We start from the raw sequence: 27247 nt of genomic DNA on the forward strand, positions 1-27247 counted from the left end.
GTAAACCCGTGACTGTGTGATTAACGTGGACAAAGTGCAGACAGGAGTTACAGGGATTATATATTTTCATGTTATATATTTGCATGTTATTGCAGAGGTAGTATGGGTAATAAATAATTATACAGAAGAACAGGAGGCAGGTGCAAAAAAAAAAAAAAAAAGTCTGTCTGTTAGCCCTCAGGGGCCCCCTACTGGTCTGTGGCCCCAGGCATTCAACTCCATTGTTCCAAGCTTTGCCTCTGAATGTTATGCCACACTGTTCTTGTTAATATGCAAAACAATTGTCAAGTTTCCAAAATAGACAACCTGAAAAAGTGCAGACTCATTTTTTAGCGCCAGTACTTAGACCTCATAAATCATAAATCCCAGTCCCAGATTTAGAGTAGAAGCAAATAATTCATTTCTACTACTTTCTCCTCATCTAGTCTGAACTAAGTGTCACTGGAATCTATTAACTGTCAAAATGAACAAATCACTTTTACGAATTTATTTGTCTGAGGAAATCTGGTCCCGCTTCCACCGAGGACTCCCACATGTTGTTCCACGGCAGCAGAGAGCCTCTGACTGACAGACAGGACGGGGGACGACCCGCCTCCTCCGTCCGCGCCACAACCGACCAATGAGGCTGCAGAGCGGGGACGAGCCTTCAGCGGCAGCCTCTTATTTCTCACTACGGTGAGAGCTGGGACGCACACGGGCAGTCATGTGACGGTGATATAGTACAACTCGGTGAGCGCTCAGTCCAGTCTGAACGCTGCTGCTGCTGCATGGAGAGTCTCAAGGGCAAGTCCTGCTCTGGTCATAGACTGCCCCGTCGGATGCGACCCATATAACCAATCCTATCCGCGCACACTGCACTGGGATTATATTTAATGTGAGGTAAGGCTGGAGCTCTTTCCTGGTTTTTGTTTTTTTTCGGGGATGTGTGCAGAGCGCGCATGGTTCCTGCTCGGTGCCATATGTTGCAGCAGGCTGCACGAAAACATGTTTACGATGAGAGCGGAGACGCGCGCCTACTCACGCGTTATGCGAGGATGAGGAGGAGGAGGAGGGGGGCAGAAGGAAAACACGCACGCCACGGCGTTTATTGGCGATCTTGAGCTCAGGTTTAGGTCTGATGATGGTCAGTTTAAGAATAGAAAGCGATGGATTTTGAATGAGATGTCTCCTCCTGTTTACATCTGCGCGTGTGACCAGATTTCCAAGTTCTCACGTCCAGCCCGCCTGCGCATCCCCGCACAGCGTGGAGCAGTTAGCGGGTAGACTGTGCGGGTTGTGCAAATGAATTGTGCAGATTTGGCTTAATTACAAAAAAAAATAAAATAAAAACCAATCCCCCGGCTGTGCAGGAATGTGTGCAGTCATTTCAAGACAAGCTGCGCCAGTGTGAAGTGAATGAAAATGAGGCGCTCTGTGGAGATAATGTAACGGCTCGGCATCTCAAATATATTCCTCCGCCCAACTTCAGAGGCAGCGACGTGTCAGATTTACTGCTCTGTAATTGTCCCGTAAACAAGCGGGGCAGGTGATTTACGCACGAAGCCAGCGGAGGGAGCGCATGCTGCTCCCGGCTGCCCCATGCGGTGTTTTCTGACAATACTGTTTTTTTTTTTGTTTTTTTTTTCTTCCTCCTCTCAGGCCCAGGTTTACTCTCGGTCACTCAGACCATGCAGGGGCCCCTGGAAAGGGAAGGAGGATAGAAGCGTGCGCAAGGGGGGAGGGAGGGAGGTGGGTGGTATCAACGACGCTCCGTGTTCCAGGAAAATAACCTATTTATGAAGTCTACAGTGGGTTATTATAGAAAATATGATGAGACCTGAGCACTGAACTAAACATATACTCTATGGCTATAAGGCCACCATAAAATGGTAACATTATGGCACTAAATATAACATGTGGAACTCAATAATAATATGTGACCATATAAAAATGCTGAAGTCAGGACGTCCCAGTAGAACAAGAACACTTTCTCAATCAAGTTGTGTAAGAAAACATCAGAGCTTCTCATTTTGCCTGAAAACCACCTAAAATATTCAACAATAAAATATAATAATACACTAGTTATTACCATTTGAGAACCTGAAACTGTTTGATGTTTCTTTGTCAGGAAATAAATAAATTATTGGTTCATTCATTACTAATAATGTGACTTTAGTGGCTGCTTGTAGTGAAGGAACGCACGGCTGAAGAGGACCACGGCTCAGGAACAGAATATGCAGAGAGTGATGTTTTATTCCCACAATGACAGCCGTGGTGAATAAAATAGGTCACGAATAGTTTCCAAATTCTTGGGGCTAGCGTTCACGGGATGATTTATAAGGAAAACAAGATGATAGAGCAAGAAAAGTGAAACCTCAAGTGCAGAAAGTAATCTTTTCGCTATCAAAAGGAGTCCTGCTGTGAGTTTAACAGCCCGTGCCTCACACACATCTGTGACTCAGGCTGGTGAGTGAGTGCGGCGGCATTAAGGCACAAAAAGTTGGGAACCAGTGCACGAGTGATTCCGTTACAATAGTTTCTCGGTTTGCGTCCAGTAATTCATATCCTTGTTGTTAAGCAGCAGCTGTATTCAGTTATCCATGGCCAGTATCTCATGTCGACTTGACTGAGCGGATTACGGGATCTAGCAACATATCGTGCATTTTTCAGTGGATATACTGTGTAAACTCTCTCAGGCTGTGTCTAATGAGCAATAGGCGGTTGTCGGATTAAGATTAACAGACTTTAAACTCACCCTCTTCTTGTTTCTTTTTAGACACACTGTATCCCGACTGGAGACCTTGGATTGTTTCCCCAGCGCTTACTTTTTCCACACCAGGTGTTTCACTATCTCACCCAAGTGGGAAGTGTGGCCTCAGTGACCTGGGTTTGTTTGGTCTAACTTTCCCACCAAACACAAGGAATAATTCTCTCGCTGACATTCTCTAAACGCAGACTCCAGAGTCCAGCGGGAGACAGTGGTTTGGCAGCAGCCAGGGATGGTGGATAACTCCCCACTGAGAGAGGAGACTTTTCTTCCCTATAGTGGCTCTCCAGCGGCCTACCAGCTGTCTGACATGGTCACGGACCTCGGCTCCTACCAGGTGATGCCGTCGCCGTTTTCGGAGGACGACCTGAGTGAGTCGTCCAGCCCCCGGTCCTGCTCCAGCCCGGACTCCCAGGTGCTCAGCTCCAGCTATGGCAGCAACTCAAGTGCCGAGAGCCAGGACAGCATCTTGGACCATTTGCTGTCTCAGGCCTCCTTAGGATGTGTGCCGACGGGATCTGTGGCACCCATTCCACTGTCCACTTTCTTGTGGGACTCGCGGAGAGACGAGCCCTCAAAGCGTGAGGCCGTAAAAGAAGAACATTTTGACTTCCTTTCCTGGTCCCATGTGGAGACAGAGGAACAACTTGGAGGTTCCTTCCAGCCCACATTGGAGGAGATTGAAGAATTCCTGGAGGAGAATATGGAGGTGGTGACGATGAAGCAGGAGATCCAAGACGGTTGCATGGGTTTGGGAGCGGAACAGGAGGAGGCTCTTGGTCTAGAAGTTGGTCTGGAGTGGTGCAGGGAGGCCTCCCCTGAGCTTAAGCTGGAGCCAGAGGCCAAATGTATAGACAAAACTGTCCCCAGTGCTACTAGTCTGGCTGCATCCAGTGAGACTAAAACCACATCAGTTAACCCCACACATGAATCCAGCAAAGGGGCCAAGAAGGTGTCAACAGAAAAAGCTTCGTCAGCAGAGAGTGGCACGAATGGCGGTGAGATGCCGGTCATCTTACAAATTCAGCCCATTCAGATCAAGCAGGAGCCCACGGCAGCACCACTCACCCCGGCAGCCCAGCCCCCACCGCCTGCCCCGGCCTCAGACATCAAAATTGCGCAGTTACTGGTCAACATTCAAGGTCAGACCTTCGCCCTGGTGCCCCACATCTTGCCGTCCCCCAGCCTGAATGCCTCCTCGAAGTTTGTAAGAATCGCTCCGGTCCCCATCGCAGCCAAGCCTCTTGGGCTCGGAGACAGCTCCGCGAGCCACGGGTCGGGGATTCTCGTCGGAGGTCAGAAGTTCCAAAAGAACCCGGTGGCGGATCTCATCAAAATGCACAAATGCACTTTTCCTGGTTGCACCAAGATGTACACCAAGAGCAGCCACCTGAAGGCCCACCTGAGGAGGCACACGGGGGAGAAACCCTTCGCCTGCAACTGGCAAGGCTGCGGATGGAGGTGGGTACCAGTGTGGAAAGAGAATGAATGATAGTGTTTCTGCATCCACTTAACCAGGCCGCGGGCTCACAACACCATGCATTCACCTCACAGACGTGACCTCTGCCCCGTGTAACATTACGACAATTGCAACCTTTTATGTTTATCTGTTATCTTAGCAGATTAGACTCAGGAATTGACTCATATTTATGACAGATTTGTTCACAGGACTGAGCAATAACAGCGGGCTCCAGCATGCATCTGCATGATTTAAAAGGACTTAACCCCCATTACTCAGTGTGGCCTATCTGGAAGGAGCAGCAGCAATTAATATGTCAGCGAGGCGTGTTTATGTGCTGGTGCCATGTTACTCACAGCGGACGATTCAGATGCAGATCGTTACCGACGCTGTCACTTTGAGCAGCGTCTATTAGCGCTTGTGAGCGAGCTCCTAGGGCCACGTCCTGCAACTAAAGCGACTAAAAATTAGAGAAGTGACATCATTCATTACCACGAAGGCACTGCTAAAGGATGTGACACTGTCGTCCTGTTTTCTGTTCACGAAGCCCTGCAGCTGAAGAGCTCTGCAGCCATGCATGCGCTAATTGAAATGATCTGAGATGGTGGCGATGCAAACGCGGGGTTTGCTCGGCTCGTACGATCGCGTTTCGTCGGAGAGCGATATCCACGACGCGCACGGACGCTCCAGCTGCGCCGTTTCTTCGTGGCTGCAAAACTAAATATAAATCTGAGATGGGTCATGTGGTCTGGAGTCACATGGGCACAACAGGGGCATCTCCTGTTGAGACTAAACAGCTGTGTGCAGTTGCTGGGGCAATGTGGGTGTGTGCATGTTTGTGCATGCTAAGTATAAAGCAGCGAGCTCTAATTTGGGACCTGCTGTGTAATGGCAGCGAGAGGACTTGGCTGTCTTCATCTGTGAAGCAATTTCTTTTCTCATTAAAGTAAAGTGTCTTTTTACATTCATCAGACGAGTGTGTGTTTGTGTGTGTGTGACAACTTGTGGCCAGAGTTGCCACAGCTGAGTGGGCTGGTTTCTCGACGACATGAGATCATTCAGTTGAGAGTGACTAAAATTAGTGAAGGGTACAACATTTGATTTGTTCTGTCACGTTTTATTTAAAAGGGACTGGGAATGGACGTGTTAACTTCATCTAAACATTTTTTTTTTGCTGCAGTTTAGGATTTATTTGTGCGTTTATCAAAAAGCCCACTCGGGACAGATTTTGTAATTTGTAATTTGAGGATGGTAATGGTGAAATGGATGCAGCCAGACAAGGTTGTACAGTTGCTCCACGGTCTCTGGTGCCTCCAGCCAGCTCGCTAGCGTCCGTCCTCCACCGTTATTTTTTCTTGGCTTGCTTTAGTTATTAGTCATTGGGCAGCATAGGTCAAGCTGATAATGAATTTAAAGAGCAGCTTCTACTGGAGCATAAGGGAAACTAAGGAAAACCACAGAGCCTATAAAACAGCTGGTGGACCCTTTAATAACTTGCATAAACATTTTTTGCAAAGTTTGTTTTTTTAAAAAAAAACTTCCATAAGCCATTAATATAGAATGGGTCGAAAGTGACAAACGTCATATGAGCCTCACGTTGTACCTCTGCTGCTACACTTCAGTGGCAGGATAACAGGTTTCTCCACAAATCCAAAATCTTTACAGCTCTCTAGTTTCCTCATTGTGTTAAAAAAAAAAAAAAAGAAAACCTACACGATCAGGCATAACATTATAACCACCTTCCTAATATTGTGCAGGTCTCCCTTGTGCCTCCAAAACAGTTGTGACTCATCAGAGAATGGACATGGGCCTTCTGAGGGTGTCCTAAGGGTCCTATGGGTTGAGAGGGGAGGTGCCTCTGTGGATCATCCCACAGATACTTGATCAGTTTGGGATCTAGTGAATTTGGAGGCCAGGTCAACACCTTGTCCTGTTTTTCTGAGTTGTTCCTAAAGTGTTTTTGTGTGTGTGTGTCTGTGTCAGGCTGCATCCTGCTGGGGATGGCTGCTGCCATCAAGGAGTGTCATTGCTATGGGGTGGGGGTGCCTGGTCTGGTCTAGGTGGGTGCTACATGTCTAAGTGACATCCACACCAATGAATGCCAGGTCCAAAAGTTTCCCAGCAGAACACTGAATTGTCACAAGAAGGTCAATGTTATTTACTTCTCCTGTCAGTGGTCATAATGTTGTGGCTGCTCGACAAGAGCTTGGATGTAACAGACTTTCATTTTAAAAATATCCCACGCTCTAGTGACTGTAGTCTGAGAGGAGGCTTCACATGATAAACTAAGCGACTTGAAAGTTAGTTTTGAACTCGTTTTTACAAGACTGCACCCGAGGTAACTCTACGTTTCATTTCCGATCTTTTGCCACTGTTGGTGTTTAGGCTACAAGGGTTTTTCTGCAACATACAGAAAGGGCGAGTTTGATTTGCCATTAGGCACTGATCTATGTGCACGGCAAGAACTATCCAAACTACCCCAATCAGCTAGCTGTTAAGCTATTTGACTGCAGAGACAAGTCTTTTTTGATCATTCAGTGCCTTTTGCATGCAGGTACTGAGCAATCAATGATATCTCTTGAAAGCTTTGTGTTGACTACAGTACCGACCTGCATCAACCATGTACTGCTGCACAAGAGCGTCCTAATACATGAGTGGAGCTGCAGAAATCTGCGCGGCAGTAATCCAGGCTGGTGTGTTCCAGCTAACAAAGGACTCTTGTCCGTACACAAAAGGCAGGATCTAGTTTGGATGGAAATGTGTGTATGTGAGTGTGTATGAGGGAGAGAGAGAGAAAGAGAGGGAGAGAGATGAAGTAAATGAGGGGGCCAACCAAATGCAAAAGAAAGTTGTGAAAAGCAGCTGAATGGAGTGAGGCGCAGGGTAGAAAAAGACAAGAGAAATTGTGGTTTGGGTGGTAGTGATAGTACTGTAGGGGCAGCTGAGAGAGGCTCATAGGAGAGGGAGAAAAAGTCCTGTCTCGGTTTTGCACACAATGATTAGAGGGGAGCAGCAGTGAGGAAGTGGAGCGGACAAAGAAAAAGTGTTGAATAGTTACCATGACTGTGGGTTAGGAACGTCCAGGCTGCCGCGCGGCATGAAAGGGAAGTGAGCGATCAGGCAGAGTCCTTCATGTGGACCGGGACGGACGGGGAAGGAACGGCTGGATAGAGAAAAGAGTGGAGGGGTGTATATTAAGATTTACAGCCACATGTACACTGAATGCTGAATAGATATTGTCATAATGATCAGCCACAACATTATGACCACTGACAGGAGAAGTAAATAACATTGACCATCTTGAGACAGTTCAGTGTTCTGCTGGGAAACTTTTGGACCTGACATTCATTGGTGTGGATGTTACTTAGACATGTAGCACCCACCTAGACCAGACCAGGCACCCCCACCCCATAGCAATGACACTCCATGACTCCAGCAGGAACAACGCTGAACACTTCAGGAACAATTCAATAAAACATGAAGAACAGCACAAGGTGTTGACCTGGCCTCCAAATTCACTAGATCCCAAACTGATCAAGTATCTGTGGGATGATCCACAGAGGACCCTCCCCTCAAAGGCCACAGGACACCACAGGACACCCTCAGAAGGCCCATGTCCATTCTCTGATGAGTCACCACAAGGGAGACCTGCACAATATTAGAGAGGTGGTTATAATGTTATGCCTGTTTGCTGTACAGAAGTAAGGTGAAGATTGGTGTCATGCAACTTAAAAAGCTTAAAAACTGGATTATTATTAAGTTGGGACAGCCGTGTCTGGATCTAACCTGTTAGTGGGACCCCCGGGGTCAAACCCAGCTTCAGCCCCTTTGACCTCACTCCCTGTAAATTAATACTGGAATTTACACCATGTGTGGAGTAACTAAAATAATTAAGGCCCTAAACTAGGTTTTGACACAGGGCCCCTTTACAAATGACCAAATGAAACTCACTCTGGCTCCAGCGCCTCCAACCAAAAAAGAACTTGACTGGTAACAACATTATCACTCCTGATTGTTTTTAGTTTGAGTAAAGGGTTTCACATCTACCTAGGTTCTTTCTCTTCTCATGTGGCCTTAGAGTTTAACACAGTGGGCTACAAGACAGGTGAAAGGGCATCTGTCTTGAGAGGTTTTGTTTAAGGTACCTGCTTTGTCCTATTTCTGATCTCATGGCGATAATTCTTGTAACTCTAGTTCACACTCACCCTGTTTGCACTTTATCCACTTTAGTTTCAAGTTTCAGACATCCATAGCATAGTTTTTGTACATATCGCGTATTGTTCTACATTTTGTTCTTTAAAAGTGTCTTGTATTTGCACGTCACGCTGCTCACATGTGCCTTCAAACGCCCCCAAACAAACAAACAAGTATTTCTGAGTCTGAATCTAAATCTGATCATCCACTGCCCCTATGGCAACGAGGAAAAGTGGTCCCTGCTGGTTAAATCATATCGTATCGCGTGTTATTTCACTAATAATCCGCTAGAGCCGGGTAAACTTAAGAAAAGGTCAGACTACACAACATCTCCATGGCAACAGCTTGACCCAAACAGGGTAGGGTGTCATCGTGGTTGCATCACAATGTCCCATCCCACAGGACAACTGGCCAGTTTGAATCTGATTCTGATCATCCACTGCCTCTATATGGTAAATGTTTCGGAGGCGCAAGGGAGACCTACGCAATTTTTAGGAAGGTAGTCATAATGTTTTGCCTGATTGCTGTATAGAAGTGAGGTGAAGATTGGTGTCATGCAACTTTAAACCCAAACGTCTGTAACTTTAAGTTGAGTACAGCGGCTATCTCAGCGTTCCCAGCACTGTTGCCTGTTGAATTCCAGTTGGACGTGTAGAGCTTCTGCTCAAAACAAATGAAAACAAACGGCAGTGTAGTTGAGAAATAAAGCGCCTGGAAGCGTCATAAATTCTGCGTTGCTTCCCGGCCACTTGACACAGCGACAGATCTGAACCAGATGTTGGAATGTCAGAGCTCAGAGTGTCACTGGGAGTATTTACTGTTTACAGAGTGAAACCGTCAGATCTGGATGCACGCCACAGGTCTCTTTTAGTTTCTGCACTATAACTATATCATGCATGTTGACTCCGTGTTCAAGTATAGATGTTGCATATCTGTTTAAAGTGTTTATCTGCTCGTATAATTGTGGGCAGAGCGGTATTTTAATGCACCTTAAATGCGGCGGCTTAATTGCCGGCTACGATTGCGTCGATTCATCATCTTGTCAGGTCAGCAGAGTAACATCTGGGACGGAGAGCCCGTTTGGGGACTGTCAGCTCCAGTGAACTGGGTTACTGAGAAGTGCGTCCCTGCGGCTTCCAACCCGAACAGGGGTTTCCTCGCATGCTAAGCTCGCTGCTGTGATCCTTGTACAAATGAGGAGAATGAGTTGCAGCATCCACCATGCGAGGCATTTTTGCTCGTGACAAATAGGCATGCAATTAAATCTGTAAAACCCTGTGAGAATAGTTGATAGTAGTAGATGATGGGAAAGAAACGGGGAGCAGCGGCACCAGAGCAGGAGAAAGGTTTCTGTCTCTGATTGCCTGATGTACTTAGACTAGACAGATAGACTTTATTGATCCACAGGGGAAATTACTTGGTCACAGTGGCTCAGTTGCACAAAAATACTCTTGAAAACCACTAGTAAAAAAAATAAAAATGGGTGTAAGATAGTTCTAAAAAACATAAAATAAAATAAAATAAAATAAAATGCTCTAACCCCTGAGACCACAAATGCTAAAGCTTGGAAAAATAAAATAAAATAAAATAATAATAATAATAATAATAATAATAATAATAAATAAAATTTAATAAAAATACTAATGAAATTAAAAATAAAAATAGGTGTAAGATAGTTCTAAAAAATAAAAATAAAATAAAATAAAATAAATAGATACAATACAATAAAATAAAAATAAATAAAATTTAATAAAAATACTAATGAAATAAAAAATTAAAACAGATGTAAGATAGTTTTAAAAAAATAAAATAAAATAAAGTAATAAATAAATAAAATTAATAAAAGTAAAAATGAAATAAAAAAATAAAATACAATAGGGGCTTTGAGGGGAGGGGCCTCTGTGGATCATCCCACAGATATGGGGTGGGGGTGCCTGGTCTGGTCTAGGTGTGTGCTACATATCTCAGTAACATCCACACCAATGAATGCCAGGTCCAGAAGTTTCCCAGCAGAACAATGAATGTCACAAGATGGTCAATGTTAATTACCTCTCCTGTCAGTGGTTTTAATGTTGTGGCTGATTGGTGACGGTACCAACTCCAACAGTAACTCATCGACTGGCGAAGTTGTGGCGTTTGTCGCTCGTAGTGTGACATAAGTTTGGTAGATTTGTGACTCGTCCATACCTTTTCCATTTGTCCTTGTTGATTATAAATCATCTCTTCTTCTTCTTCCTTCTTTCAGGTTCTCGCGGTCAGACGAGCTGTCCCGTCACAGGCGATCCCATTCGGGGGTCAAGCCCTACCAGTGTCCTGTATGTGAGAAGAAGTTCGCCCGCAGTGACCACCTTTCCAAACACATCAAAGTGCACCGCTTTCCACGAAGCAGCCGGACGGTTCGCTCGGCAAACTGAACTGCTCCAAAATCACTGGGATTACTGGGATCACTGGAAACGCTGGGATCACCCTCACACAAGAGAGCCGTCACTGGAGCAAGGTTTGAGCGTGTGGGTGCAAATTCCGCGCCACCGGCAAGTCGGTGTGAATATGTGAGTGGAAGTACGCCTCGCTTTGCGTTTCACAGACTTTTCTAATTTATTGTGGAAAGCAAACGGACACAGTGACTATCCTCCTCTGACTGCAGCTGAATGGTTGTTGGTGCTTTTGCGTACGTCCTGTTCCTTACATGTTTGTTCTGTCCTTACCTCCCGCCTCAGCAGAAGATATTCAGTCTGGATTATGTGAAATCTTTGGTATCTTTGCGTGTTTATTCTACCTGGATAACACCTGCCTTGTATCTACGTCCTGAGAGCTGCAGATGTCTGGGTCATTCCTCGTTGTATGCAATGATTTGGAAGTCATTTGGACCCCCTGTCAGCTGCTACCAGAGCAGTGGTTACTCTTCCTCGGGCCGGCGGATGTTTCATTAGTGGTTCTGTCCTTGGTTTTGCTGCCTTGTGCCACAGTACGCTGACAGAAAGGGAGTGGATATCTTTGTCGTTCAACTTGGCGTTCGTTCTTTCCAGGACATGAACTACTGATTGCACAGCAAAGTTGAGAGAGTTTGCACAACAAGCTACCAGGACTCCTCTCTCACATTTTACGGAAACTCTGCAAACGAGACGTGAAAGAGAAGAGAAGGACAGAGCAACACGAGAAATGCAAAAGTGATGGTTGAAGCGCACAGTGATTCTTAAATTGGCCTTCTGATCAGTGTTACATGTTCTGTGTCATTTCGTTAAGCTAACTTAGGTGTACCAGGCCTTACTGCACCACAAAAACCTTGCTGGAGAGCCAAACTGTTCATAATATGGCCCTGTCGTTTAGCACATAGCCATAGACCTGAATGTCTCCGTCTGCTATTATTATTATTATTATTATTATTATTATTTGATCTATCATTTTTGCTCGACACAAAATCTGCCTCAGCTCCGCTTTATCTGTTACTGGAAACACCCTGACAGCCTTCCACCTCAGCTGATCGTTGTGTCCTTTTGAGGTGATGCCAATGGATAATACACTACACACCATGGTGCTGATCGACCAGGAGGATGATACTTCTGGAAAGTGTAGTTTCGACATCCATTCTGAGGCCGTGATGAACTTTCAGTTGTCCTAATTGCTCTTAAATATCGTCCGCTAAGTGTGTAACGCCCCGGCGTGACAGCGCAGGGGGGGTGATCAATGCCGTCCTTCTAGAAAGCATCATTCCCTTCATTCAATTTTTGAATTTTTAACGCTTGTGTGAACACAGGTGTTCTATCGCATCCTATGAATGTATGTAAATACGCAGGAGTGTACGCCGCTGCTTCCAGAAAAACACACACGGACTATTCTGATGCCATCTTAAAAACAAATCAGTGGTTGTGGAGATTTCTGGTGTTAAATGTGTACATAACTTAATGTTTCAGTACATATGGATATATGATATATATATTTTTTTCTTTGTTCTATCCGAGATGCATTTACAAATAAAACTGAAAAAAGGAACACACGTCTTGTTGCCTTTACTTGCAAATGACTATAAGGGTTGAGAGAAATACTAAAATCTTTTATTTTTTCTTACCTCTTGCCAGTTCATTATGTGCACTTGTGAAAACATAAGATAAGAGCAAATATATATAAAAGTAAATACATTATGGTACAAAGACTATTTACATTTTGCATCAACTAGTGTAAATAGAGGGTTGAGGTGGTAAGGAGGCTGAATATACATAATGAACGTTCATGAATATCAAGAATAAAAACTCCGATAGTAGGAGTTGCACCAAGTATTGCACAAAAATTACATGAGGTAATGACAGGGATGAGTTGGTATATACAGATCTATTATGTTCTTGTATGTGCAAGAGAAGAAGCTCAACAGCAGAGCTAAGAAATGTTAAAGAGTCTGACTGCTGAGGGGACAAAGGACGTCCAGAAGCGCTCCTTCTTGCACTGTGGGTGCAGCAGACTTTGGCTGAAGGAGCTTCCCAAAGTCCCAACTGTCTCAGACAGTTTGGCCAACATCCTCATCTCCCCCACCTGCTCCACTGAGTCCAGAGGACGGCCCAGGATGGAGCTGGCCCTCTTGATCAGTTTGCCCAGTCTCCTTTTGTCCTTCTCCGTGACTCAGTAGACCACGCTGTGGAAGGCTGCCGATGCGACCACAGTGTTGTCCTGAGTAGTGTCCTACACACCCCAAAGGACCTCAGTCTCCTCAGCAGGTGGAGGCGATGTTGGCCCTTCCTGTATAGGACATTAGTGTTGTCCGATCAGTCCAGTTTATTGTTCAGGTGAACACCCAGGATGATGCCGATGTCCAGTCCCTGGATCTTTGTGTTGCCTTCCTTCTGAAGTGAATCACCATCTCCTTCGTCCTTGGTGGCACTGATGTGAAGGTGATCGCGTTCTGTCAGTGGTCATAATGTTGTGGCTGTTTATAGGCCAAGAACATGTGAAGCAAAAGCATGTGATTGGTTGACGCGATCCATGTCAGTGGGCCGACAAAAAAACAAAGGTTGAAGCCAGCTCAACCTTCGTGTCACATTGATTCATTCCCCCTCTGTCCCACAGACACAGATTAAACCGACACCATTAACATTCAGCGTGTGTTGTGACATCACTGTGTTCTGTAACACGGTGTCACAAACAGGAGGCTGTATATGGTGCGCACACAGGCAGTATCTTATCAGTGTTCCCGTTGGGTCTGTGGTGTTCAGACGGCCTCAAGGTTACGTGCTGATTGCTCAGGAGGTGCTTTATGTCTGGATCGAGTGTGAGTGCGTTACGACCGAGCAGATTGTCTGGGCTAATTAATTGGCCTCAGGGATTGCAGATAGCTGAAGAAAGTTGCTGAGAGCTGCTGTGAACTCTCATTTATATACTGCAGACATGACGCCATATAAAGCACGGAGATGATGATTCTTTACTGTGCAGTATATCCGAGGGAGGAATGTTTATCTTGGACGTGTGTGCGTGATTAAATATGTGCGTTCCCATGTGTTCTGTTTGCATGAGCGTCTAGTTTATTCTCGCCAAGCTCAGCCTGCGCAGATCCACCAGCCTTCCACAGGGAACACATTTCCTGTTCAAGAGGAAATATGGAGACAATGGGGTTCTCATACTCCTCCCTATACATTTCCTCCTGTGCATCTGCATAATGCATTCACACTCTGTAGGAACTTCAGATTCTTCTCCTTTCAAGCCACACACTTAAAGGGGAATTACAGGTTGTTTTTTACAACCTTATTCCTGGCATAAAATACGATCGTTTACTCACCCATATAACTTTGGTGTCATCTGGAGTCGTTTGGATGATATTCAGATCCAGTGAAGCGCTGCATATATCCATATAGTGGGAGTGACTGGGGCACCGAAACGCAGCCTCTAAATAACACATTATCTGCTGCAAAACTCGTCATTTCACCGGTATGTTGTTATGATACCCTAATGCTATTCCCCGTTGAGTCCGGAGTAAACCATCGTATTTTATGCCAGAAATAAGGTCCAGGTTGTAAAAAATGGTAATTCCCCTTTAAGAAGGTAAACACCGCACATGTGCAGCGGTAGCAAGTGTCAAACACAAGCTGTGGGAAAATGTATGGATTCAAACTGCAGTATAAATCATTATAAGCATCATGTGTGTTGAATTTCATTCATATTCAATACATTTTAGCCATGTTTACATTTGTACATGTTCAGATTAAACCAGTGAGGTTGATTAGTTAACTTCAACAGGAAGATTGGATATCTTCCCCCGCTTACAGTCTTTAAGTCTTTATGCAAATTCTGATTGCTTTTTGCCTCCAGCCTCCAGTATGTTAATAATGAGGGAGCTGCATACGGCACAACCACTCAGCGTCACACAGCTCAGTTTGTCCCTGTGGTCACTTGTGGTGTTACAACCAAAAGATCAACAGTAAACCAACGACGGCCGTATGTGCACGAAGTGTCCGCACAAAGCGAGCAAAGTATGTTTTCCCTGTTGTTTAATTTGAACTGTAGTTCATTGCTCTGTTTTTTTTGTTTGTTTTTTTTAAAAACACAAAGCTAGAGATGGCATGACTGCATAGGATGCAAGAGAGCACGATTAGTTTAGATGTTTTAATTTAAGCATAAATAGATGAGTTATTAATGTACTCCAAAAGTGTGGTTTTCTGGTGAGTTGCACAAACAAACTCTCAGACACAGCGCATGTGGTTGGTGTATATATATATGTATATATATATATATATATATATATATATATATGTATATATATATTGAAGGCTACTTTAGAGCTAACATCAGCACAGTTGGTAAAGAGGTATAAAGAAGCTGGTAGCAGCTAAACGCTGGCGACACAAACACACCAGTGGTTTTATCCCATGTTCAAATTGAGGGAAAAAAATCCTCTTAAATTTCTGCCTGAAAGCAACTTTTGAAGTTTTAGCAGTTTTCAGAAGTTAGTGGTTTTAGCGGTGTGGACGCCATCAGTGCCATTGTGTTGTTTGTCATGTGGTGAAAGATTGATCAGAGCTGACAGTCCAGACACTAAAGACACTATTAAACATTAACATTTCGTCTTCTCTTCATCGTTTTGTCCTACAATCACATTGTGAACCATGTCGAGTAGAATTGTGAAACATTTACCTCATAAAAAGCATCTTCTGGAGGATATTGAGGGAAAGGTAAAATCAAGTCCCTTTTGTTGTGTGACTGTCTTATGGTGGGACAGGAAGTCTGGTTAAAGAGTGACTTTTTAATGAGACGTTTTATTTTTATGTCAACCTTCGAATTGCACTCCACTCCTTTTCAAGATTTATCACACTGACTCCAGCAAAAGCTCATTCACTGCTTCAAAAATGATCCTGGAAAAAACATTTTTGATTGCTCTTATCTGCAATAAACCAATCAGCCACAACATTATGACCACTGACAGGAGAAGTAAATAACATTGACCATCTTGTGACAATTCAGTGTTCTGCTGGGAAATTGTGGACCTGGCATTCATTGGTGTGGATGTTACTTAGACATGTAGCACCCACCTAGACCAGACCAGGCACCCCCACCCCATAGCAATGACACTCCTTGATGGCAGCAGCCATCCCCAGCAGGATGCAGCCTGACACGGACACACACACAAAAACACTTTAGGAACAACTAAAAAAAAACATGAAGAACAGCACAAGGTGTTGACCTGGCCTCCAAATTCACTAAATCAAAGACCCCCCTCCAAGAACATTTTGTTTCCAGACACCACAGGACACCCTCAGAAGGCCCATGTCCATTCTCTGATGAGTCACCACAAGGGAGACCTACACAATATTAGGAAGGTGGTCATAATGTTATGCTTGATCGGTGTTAGTATCTGGACTATATCTTTTGTTGTGTCTCTGTAAGGAAGTTCCATCGGGCCGTTATCAAGAAATCCTCTTCAGGGAGCCAGGGGGCCGAGGACACATCTGTGGGCAATTACGCGTACAACTACGAGGTTTCTCCTGTCTGCAATTGAGAGACTTCCTCCTAACCGCTGGTAAGACGAGTTTTAAACAAAGCCTACACTGTTCCCCCATCACTTGCTCTCATTGCACCATTCATAAATGCCCTTTGTGTTTCACTGTAGCAACATGTAAGAGGAAATGATTTAAAACTCAGGAAGTTGCCAACATTTCTGGTTATGGAGCTGCTACTCAGAGCCTTCAGACGTGTTAGACTAGTGTCAGTCAAACTGTTTACCATATTGAAGAAGAACATTTGAACCGGGAAAAGAAAATGGATCAAGTTTGTTAACATTTGCCTGGAAATCTCAGCTTTAAAGTTTCATCTGATACCGGCGTCTCCAATGCAAAGACTTTCCACTTTCACAGTTGGCATTTTCATAAACGGACGAATCAGTCATGATAGGTGATGAATTTTATTTTGTAAGTAAATTATTTAACGTACAGGAAATTTGGGTCAAAAAATATGATTTTTGTTCTTTTATATTTTTTACTCCCTTAAAGGGGAACTACTGTTTTTTAGATCAGGTAGTTTTTTGCAACATGGCTGAATATTTTTCCGAATCTGAGGTTGTGGACGAACCATACCAGTAGCAAATTACAGGTAAACAAGCCGACCGTCATCCTGGTTCTGTAGGTCAATCTACAGATGATGATAACAGGTAACTCTGAACTCAACGGGGAAATAGCACTAGTGGAGTCGTTCGGACGATATTTAGATCCAGTGGAGCGCCACGTACATCCATATAGTGGGAGTGATTGGGGCACCGAAACGTAGCCTCTAAATAATGCATTATCTGCCATGAAACTCGTTCATTTCACTAATATTTTGTTCCTCTCTCTGCCTCCGTAACCTCCTTTCAACGAGCTCCTCATCTGTATACTCTGGCTCAAAACGGTAAGGACGTCCATCATAAACAAAGACGTCGTCCACAACCTCAGAATCGGAAAATATTCAGCCATGTTGCAAAAAACTAGCAGTAGCAAATTACAGGTAAACAAGCTGTCCGTCGTGGGTGTGCGCGGCGCTCAGAGATGACATCATCCAGGTCAGAGGTTAGTAGGTCAATCTACAGACCCTGGATGATGATAACAGGTAACTCCGGACTCAACGGGGAATAGCACTAGCGTATCATAACAAAATATTGGTGAAATGAACGAGTTTCACAGCAGATAATGCGTTATTTAGAGGCTGCGTTTCGGTGCCCCAGTCACTCCCACTATATGGATATACGCGGATCTAAATATCTCCTGAATGAGTAACGAGCAAATGACACAAAAGTTATATGGGTGAGTAAACGATCATATTTTATGCCAGAAATAAGGTCCAGGTTGTAAAAAATGGTAGTTACCCTTTAACAAGACTGGGCCCACACGATGAAAGGATTTATTTTTTTTTATTAGCTACAGTCTACATTTTTTGCATTGATTAAAGATTGAACAGCAAGAAGCTTCTGAGTTCAAACCCACTGATCACGAAGAGCTTTAAAAGTAATCAATTCTGAAATATACTGGGGACCAGTGGAGATCTGCTATAACTGGAGTGATATGATCACTTCTCCTGGTTCTGGTTAAAAGCCTGACAGCTGAATTTTGGACCATCTGAAGTCGTGAAATTGATTTAGTGTTCAAACACGTAATAAGGCTGTTGCAATAATCCAGACATGATGAAACAAAAGCATGCAATATCCATAGTATTAATTAACTAGTACATTTTGACATGTGTAGGTTTAGATGAATCTGCTGAAAATACAAACTACACCTTTCATCAACCTTACTGGACAAGGTCAAACGATCTGGACGGCTCCACCAGGTGTGTGTGTGTCAGACAGTTTGTGAAATATCAGGTCGTTTGGCGAGCCAAGGTGACGTGGGTCAGGCCTGCTGAACTCACACTGGCTCTTATGTAATGAGCAAGGCAATTGCACAACACGGTGACACTGAATTTAGCATGCAGAGATTTTAACATGCAATGCTGGCTGTCTGTGTGGGGATTTCTCAAGGGCAGAAGGGTGTCGCTGTGTCGGGGGTGGGTGCCTGCGTGACTCAGGAGACTTTGTTATTCTTGTTGGTTGCATTACATTAACGTTCATACACTTTTAGTAGTGCTGTAGTATAAAATTAAAATGTTTAGTCTTTAGCAGGTGACAAACATAAATAAATAGAAATTAGATAAGAAATTAAAGGATAGGCGCTCGGTGCGAGAGAGAAGAGAGTAGAGGATAGGAGGAACAAGATAAACAACTAATCTTACTGTGATACAAGTACAAGATATATCTGATGATGGAGAGAGGGACACAAAGCTGTTGCACGAGTAGTAATAAAAATCAAATAAATAGAAATTAAATAAAAAATTAGAGGATAGAGGATAGAGGATTAGAGGATTAGAGGATAGAGGATAGAGGATTAGAGGATAGAGGATTGGTGTGAGAGAGAAGAGAGTAGAGGATAGGTGCTCGGTGCATCATCTCCCAGCAGCCTAGGCCTATAGCAGCATAATTGATCACTTTTAAAGCTCTTTATGTCCGTGCCCTGCCCTACATTGCTGACCTTATAGCACCATACAGGCTGGAACGTACCTTTAGATCCTTGGTTAGAGGTCATACTGTTTGTAACCAAGGGCCCGGCTGAAAACAAAAGTGTCACCGTTTGCAGTCAAGGATCTGCGACTGTGAAATGATCTGCCTGAGGAAATCAGGTCAGCTGACTCTAACACTTCAACAACACTGAGGAGAATTTCCGCCTTCGCAAAGCTGCAGTTTCTCAGACAGAAACTCAGAAGTTGGGCAGCAGCACAAAAGAAATTCATTGAGGCAAAGTTCCTCTGATAGTTAGCAAGAAGGAAGTGTTTTAAAACCGCTACTTAAAACATACTTAGCCATCACTGGTTTTACTTGAGTTTTAATTATGTTCTTAACCGCATGACGTTGTGTTTTATTGTTTTCCTTTACCTGTTCTTCTGTTATCAACTTTGTTTTATGTGCCTGTTTTTAAATGGCAAGTTTGTTTTTTTAATTTTTTTTTTAAATTCAGTCGAACTCCAGAGCATAGACTGTATAAAGATAGATGATGTAACAGCCCCTCAAAAGTGAAGCCAAAGCAAGTAGAGCTCCCCCTGGTGGCTGGCTGCGGTATAGGTCATAAGCTCCACCCCCTCCATGTTAGTGGACGGAACTTGGATGAAGCACTTTGTAATGTTGATTTGAAAAGTGCTACACAAATACAAAAAAGAAAGAAGTCTCAAGCCTAACCAAGGAATTTCATAACCGAGTTGAAAAGTTGTGAAACAAATGAGCGGGTCCTCGCATCACACCATTAAGTATATGTCCAAACACGATAGCATACACATTAGGTTTGCACATATCACAACACAACTATATCTGAATCTTTGCGGCACACAGTGAATACCACTGAGACTCCATGTGTACTGCTTCAGGAGAGTCCCAACCCATCACCTTCCAGGTACAAGTCCAGATACACTCCAAAATGCAGATGGACAGTGGATGTCTACTACACAAATATGTTTACAGCATGCACATATTGCACGCAGTATCTATGCGTAACTGTGTCTAAATTTCTGTATAAACAGATGGGACAAGCCATAAACAGTTTAAAGATGCTCCTGCATTGTCTTCCTCAGCATTACAACTATCAAAAAATAAAAAATTTTAGATTTAGTCTCAGATTTTAGGATATACGTATTGATGCAGTATCATTTTTAAATTGGAGGAAAATTGCGCTGGTATGCTTAACTGCTTTTTATGACTGAAGCGTAGTGTGGGTGTAGCTCAACAGGGTTTTGATGTTACAGTTCCAGTGGCTCCCAAACACATAAACAGCAGCATGTGTTTCTGATAGGAAACCCCCAGCTTTAAATGAAAACCTCATCCATGCACGAACAACAGTCGAAAGCACAACAGTTTAGGCATTCAATTTACAATAATGCAATAAGGACCGAAATGATGGTAAACGATTCCATATGGGGAATGTACATTAGCGGTGCCGCATGTTCTTTTTGGAGAACTCTGAAATATTCCTTTTTGGCAAGACAGCCAAAACTTTTATATTTATTATTATTTGTATTTGTTTTATTTATTTGTTCTTAATGTAACAGTTACTATTGAAGACAAATGCAAAAACAGATCTCTTGGAAAAGAAGATGTTGTGAAGCAAAAAGTTTATCAAGTCTAGAAATCATTGAAAGCAGAAATATATGCTGCTGTCCCCTTGATCATGCTCCTGGAAACATAACTGAGACACAGAATCATCCACTTTGACCAGGAATGTTAGAGTATTATTTATTGGAGTAAAGTAGTTTTTAGTTTGGAGTCTGCTTTCACTTCTCTGTAAACTTAATGTTAATGCTTGTTCTCTGTCCCTGTGGTAAACAAAGGTTGATTCAGAGCATTTAATCTAAACACATCTTCTTTTTCTTCTCTTAAACTACATCTCTAAATCTCTGAGGTATGTGTGGGCTCCTTATTATTCCGCTATATTCTTCCTCAGTAAAAAAACAAGTCAGAAGGCGTAGAATCGTTCAGAAGAATGGATTCAGTCAAACTCCAGAGCATAGACTGTATAAAGATGGACAACGGAGCAGCGCTTCAAAAGGGAAGCCAAAGCAAGTAGAGCTCCCCCTGGTGGCTGGCTGCAGTATAGGTCATATAAGCTCCACCCCCTCCATGTTAGTGGGCGGGACTTGGGCCAAACTAAAACACTAAAGTACACGTCAAATAAATATTTTCAAGGATGGTTTCTGTCATTTTAGTCAGATAGGTTTGTTTTAGTTCGACGCTATAGAAACAGGATGCGACATCATGATGACTACAAGTTGCCATGCCAACCACTCCGTGAAGCAATCCCATAGCACCGCGAGAGTTGGAAGAAAAATTAAAACTACAGTGTATAATCCAACATTTCTTTATAACTGGTGTTGGTAGAGCAGAGCATAGTATTAGTTAAACAAAAATGCGCCGCCCGTGTCCCCGGGATACTAGCGTCAGTTTGGCCGGTGCAAGAAAGTGGGGATGTGTTGTCCATATTTATATACAGTCTATGTTCTAGAGTAGCAAAACACAACATTATATCTCCTGTATGTCTTCAACATACACCTTTGGATTCATCAGTTTCTAAGAGTTTTTTTTTTTTTTCCATCATCCACCTTGAATGTTAGCCACGTGTTAGCCTACCCCAAGTGTCTGTGTGCCCCTTCGCCCTATTCCCTCCTGAGAAGTCCTGGGAAACTACAAGATACTGTCTTTTAACAGACCTTTTGCTGATTAGAGTCTTATTTTGTCTTTTTAGCAAATTCTTGACCGATTCTTTGACTTTTCAAATCCACCCAAGTCTCATCTGCATGCTGTTCAGTGGAAGACAAATCTTGCACAAATCTTGTGATTACTGACACAAAACTGTGTAGAATCTGAACTTTCTTGTTAGGTTTCTGGTGGAAGTAGGGCCCAAATGCAGGAAACAAAGGGGAGGCAGGAGTAGGAAACTCACAAACTAGGGAACAAAAGGCACAGCAGGAAAGGCAGGGTATCCAAAATCACAAGTATAAAAACAGATGAGAACCAAAACCAAGACAAGAAAAACAAGGAAATGAACAGTAAGACAAACGGTAACATCACAGATGACTTGATAAAGAGCAAAGGCAGGTTAAATACTCACACAGGAGGGCTGATGGAATAACAAGAGACAGGTGAGAACAATGAGGGGAGGAGCATCCAGACAAAAGACACAAGGAAAGACAGGTGAGGGGAATCACAGACAGACAGGAAGTAAAACTTAAATCCAACAAGAAAACTGACTACAAAATAAAACCAGGAAACACCAGAACCTTCATGCATTTCCAAAAAGTGAGCTGGGCCTAGCATAGCTTAGTGATTTGAAAGCAGTAGCATCTTCACTCAAAGCTACAAAAATCATTTCTAACTTTTTATATGGTTTGTGTAGTGTCTGTCACACACAGACACTAGACAATAGTTCAGTACTGCTGTGTGCAAATCCTACAATGTCAAACCTTTTCAGAATTTAGTCTTAAACTAAATGTGTCATGAAACTACTAAAGTATTTTAGACGTAGACTTAGATAGATTTTACTGATCCACAAAGGAAATTGCTTCTCAAAAAAACACTAGTAAAAAGAAAAATAAGTGTAAAATAGTTAAAATAAAAATAAAATAATGAAATAGAAAATAGAAAATAGAAAATAAAATAATATAATATAAATAATAAAATAAATAAAAAATAATAATAATGAAATACATAAAATAAATTAGTATAAGCAAAAAAATTACAAGATTTGCATATGTACAAATGTACAAGAAATAGAGACAAAAGTAAATTTATGTATAAATAATGACAACAATAATAATAAAATAAAATAAAGAAGTAACAAATAGAAAACAAAAAATAAAAAAATGAAGTAAAATAAATAAAAAAATAAATAATAAAAAAGTAAAATAAATAATAATAATAAAAAAATAAAATAAATAATAAAAAAGTAAAATAAATAAATAAAATAAATAATAATAATGATATACATAAAATAAATTAGTATAACCAAAAACAGTGACAAGATTTGCATATGTACAAATGTACAAGAAATAGAGACAAAAGTAAATATCACAACAGAGGAAACTGCTTGCTCAAAAAAACACCAGTAAAAAGAAAAATAGGTGTAACTAGTTAAAAAAATAAAATAAAAATAACAATAATAATAATAATAATAATAATAATAAAGAAATAACTAATTATGAATAAAAAGTAAAATAAATAAATGTATAAATATCTAATAATAATGAAATACATCAAATAAATTAGTATAAGCAAAAAAAAAGTTGCGATAATATGGATTGACATGAATAAGATGGAGATATCTTTATCTAGAGTTATTGTTCCTTATAATACTTGGTATTATCTCTCAGTGTGTGTCTTTCTCCTCTCTTTATTGGCTTGACTTCAATCTTACATGTAACGGAATAGAGGGGATCCATGTTATAAAGTGACTGTACTAAATAAGTACCAGATTAGTTACTTTCCACCGATAGATACTGGTGTGTACACATGTCGCAACGCTCCACACTTAATGCCACACACCTGGCTTTCCTCGGCGAACCTCATGCCACTGACCTGCAAACAGGGGATGACGATAGTGGCTGTGCGCTCCGGTCAATATTTGCGTTGGCACATGGTGCTCCAGAAGGACCCCTCAGGACCCACGGGTCTGACTATTTATCGATAAGCAAGGCCAAAACAAACATAAGTAAACAGCTGATGACGACAGCAGAGATGATACCGGCCTCTTCAATCAGTCATCCTTTTCATCGACCTGTAGCTGAGAGCACGTTTCTGTAGATCACTGGGACTGAGGTTTGCTTGGAACACAGAGAAAACTAGTTCTTTACACATCTGGAGACGTGATTACTGGATCTCATACGCTCAGACGTCTGTGATGTCTCTAAATAAAAACCATCAGTTTGTTAATCTGACATTATGACCACCTTCCTAATATTGTGCAGGTCTCCCTTGTGGTGACTCATCAGAGAATAGACATGGGCCTTCTGAGGGTGTCCTGTGGTGTCTGGACACATAATCTTGTTAGTGGGGGGACCTTTGAGGGGAGGGTCCTCTGTGGATCATCCCACAGATACTTGATCAGTTTGGGATCTAGTGAATTTGGAGGCCAGGTCAACACCTTGTGCTGTGCTGTTCATGTTTTTTTTTTTTAGTTGTTGAGTTGTAAAGCGTTTTTGTGTGTGTGCCTGTGTCAGGCTGCATCCTGCTGATCAAGGAGTGTCATTGTTATGGGGTGGGGGTGTCTGGTCTGGTCTAGGTGGGTGCTACATGTTTAAGTAACATCCAATGAATGCCAGGTCCAGAAGTTTGCCAGCAGAACATTGAACTGTCACAAGATGGTCAATGTTATTTATTACTCCTGTAAGTGGTCATAATATTTTGGCTGATCGGTGTAAGTGGTGCGTGGGCTGTGTTGTGCGTAAACGTACGCAAAGGAGGAAACGAGAGGTAGAAGAACAGTGATTAAATAATTACATACAAAAGAAAGAAGAAGAAATAAATGATTTAGTGATGATTTGGTATTTTGTGAATTGTACTATTAATCCTAATAGTTGTCATGGTAACGGTGATACCCACCCATAGTTGTAATATATAATAAATTGTGAAAGTGGTTAATAGTATGATATTAGTATAATATAACAATGATGGATGGTATATGAATATAATAGAATAAGAATGAATCATGGTCAATAAGGACCTTGGGACGTCCCATAGTAATACAACAGGGTTAGGTCGCCCAGGGACACAGGATGATTATTTTTTTTTTAATCCAAACCTTCTCGGGAGGGGGCCGACCCATCGTTGGATGATCCCATCCAAAAAGGGGGAGGAGCTTGTTTATCAGGAGGCTGTCAGATGTTGTATGTTGTGGTGAACTAGGACAGACAGCGGCCCCACCAGCCAGGATTTCCATGGGACCCTCTGAGTAATCAGGCCTCATATACACAATCATGGAAATATCAGAAGTCACCTTTCTCGCTTGTAGGATGTATTTTCTCTAAGGCAGTGTTTACACCAATCACATTTAGATCATCTTATTCAAACTCTGGATGTTTGTCCCTCTTTAGTTTGATTAGTCCGAGCATAAATTACAACCAGACACAATTATTTACTTAAGGACAATTTGTCGGGAGGGGGCACCCAATCCAAACTAAATACCACAATTCATCAGTTCCTCGTGTCTAACCTGCAGTCTGGAGTAGAACCCATGTTCAGTTATTATTATATACACCTGAATGAGTAAAAGCTGCAAACTCTCATCACGCTCTGCTAAAATTACGCGGCGTGTAATTTCAAATTAACAGCCTCAGTCATGCTGACACCAGAGCTTGGCCGATTATTTCTGTGAAAGGCTACACCTTCTCAGGTATGTACAGCGTTTGTGATCCGTAACAGCAGCTGCCCTATCTGGGGATACCACCGTGTTGATCTCTCAGGTATCAGGAAGCATATATGAATATACCAGTAAACATCTTACATAACAACATATCCACAGGGAGCAGAGCATGAGCACCCGTTTACATCACAAGCTTTAGAGGAAAGCTGTCAGCAGTTGATGGTCTGTCACTCTCAGCGGGACTGCAGAAGAGCAACTGCACCGGGTCCAAACACAGGGGACATATGTCCTGAAGCGCAACATGTTTGTTTAATTAATCTTTGTTTAATAGTCCTGGTTGATTTATGGAAGCCATGAGAAGGTTTTCACTCAAGGCACCAACACACAACTCGGTTATTGAAAACATCCTATATACAGTAAGATACAAAAATTGTCTTTATAACTGCATTAAGGACTGGTATGTGTAACTATAGTGCTTTCCCATGACTTCATATACATACACCAATCAGCCACAACATTAAAACCACTGACAAGAGAAGTAAATAACATTGACCATCTTGTGACAATTCAATGTTCTGCTGGGAAACTTTTGGACCTGGCATTCATTTATGTGGATGTTACTTAGACATGTAGCACCCACCTAGACCAGACCAGACACCCCCACCCCATAGCAATGACACTCCCTGATGGCAGCAGCCATCCCCAGCAGGATGCAGCCACAAAAACGCTTTAGGAACAACTAAAAAACCATGAAGAACAGTACAAGGTGTTGACCTGGCCTCCAAATTCACTAGATCCCAAACTGATCAAGTATCTGTGGGATGATCCACAGAGGCCCCTCCCCTCAAAGCCCCCCCCCCCCCCCCCCCCCCACTAACAACATTGTGTTACCAGACACCACAGGACACCCTCAGAAGGCCCATGTCCATTCTCTGATGAGTCACCACAGCGGAGAAATGCACAATATCACGAAGGTGGTCATAATGTTATGCCTGATCAGTGTATGTTGGAGGCTGAATGAGATTAAAAACCATTATACGTTAACATTATAAGATTCTAATAAGGCAGAATGAATGATTGTACTCTGGTGGTATATGTGCATTATGTAACAGAGGAATAAGGGACACTCAGGGTGATGTGGATGTTATAGATCCCTATTAAATTACTTTTCCAGAAAAGCGTCTGCAGTGAGTACGTTTTTGTTTTTGTTTTTTTGAGAGAAGCACCGTGTACTTTTTAGTAAAGGCCATGTGTGTGTGTGTGTGGGTATGTGTATGTGTATGTGTAGATTCTTTTCCTTATAGCTCCCCTTAGCTCCCCCAGGCATATTCCTAGAACTAGATTCGTTTTAAGCACATGCTTCTTAGAGCCAAGTTGCTGGGTTGCTCACTCCATTTCTCTCTCTCTCTCTCTCTCTCTCTCTCTCTCTCTCTCTCTCTCTGTGCGCATGCGTGGCGTTTTGCGAGCGTGGAGTGTGGTGGCGAGTGAGTCTGAGTCTGAAAGTTTTCTGAAAGGTTTGGTTGTTTTTTCGTATATTCACTGGTGTTTTCTCACAGTTTTTTCCTTCTGTACACAGTTTTCTTAAGCACTGTCGGGTTTTCACGGGGGGTGGTGTGCTGATCGGTTGCGTTGTACCGAGACAGCCGGGGGAGTTTTTTTTTTTGCCGGACGTCATGGCCGGCAATCGGGACGCAGGTTTTAGAAACCTCTCCCGCCGGCATGGCATTAAGATACCGGTTGGCGTGAAATATTCCGTAGAGGAATGTAGTCTAGCGGTAGGAGGAGTGATTGGATGTGAGAGCCTGAAAGCGGCCTCTAGGATGAACAGCACTGTCGTCATTTTCTTAGACACAATTGAGAAGGTTAACACAGTGGTAGAGCGGGGAATCGTGCTCAGAAACACGCATGCTACGGTGTTCCCCCTTGTTAATCCTGCAAAAAAAATTATATTGTCAAATTTGCCGCCATTTA

The 27247-nt window shown here is 42.7% G+C and overlaps 1 protein-coding gene across 2 annotated transcripts; it reads left to right on the forward strand.

The window, feature by feature from the left end:
* The first annotated feature begins 600 nt into the window (after positions 1-600).
* On the forward strand, positions 601-12476 carry klf15 (Kruppel like factor 15). Of its 2 annotated transcripts, XM_084542428.1 has the most exons (3): positions 601-879; positions 2756-4207; positions 10645-12476. In XM_084542428.1, exons 2-3 carry the CDS (start codon positions 2979-2981, stop codon positions 10811-10813), a joined length of 1398 nt encoding a protein of 465 aa, XP_084398554.1. In that variant the 5' UTR covers positions 601-879; positions 2756-2978; the 3' UTR covers positions 10814-12476. The 2 variants fall into 2 exon arrangements, with proteins under 2 accessions (XP_084398554.1, XP_084398555.1); XM_084542429.1 differs by lacking the exon at positions 601-879 and having other exon boundaries at positions 2094-4207.
* The last annotated feature ends 14771 nt before the right edge of the window (positions 12477-27247 follow it).

This window comes from Chelon labrosus (assembly GCF_963514085.1).
Source record: "Chelon labrosus genome assembly, chromosome: 4".
In the NCBI taxonomy this organism is placed as follows: Eukaryota; Metazoa; Chordata; class Actinopteri; order Mugiliformes; family Mugilidae; genus Chelon; species Chelon labrosus.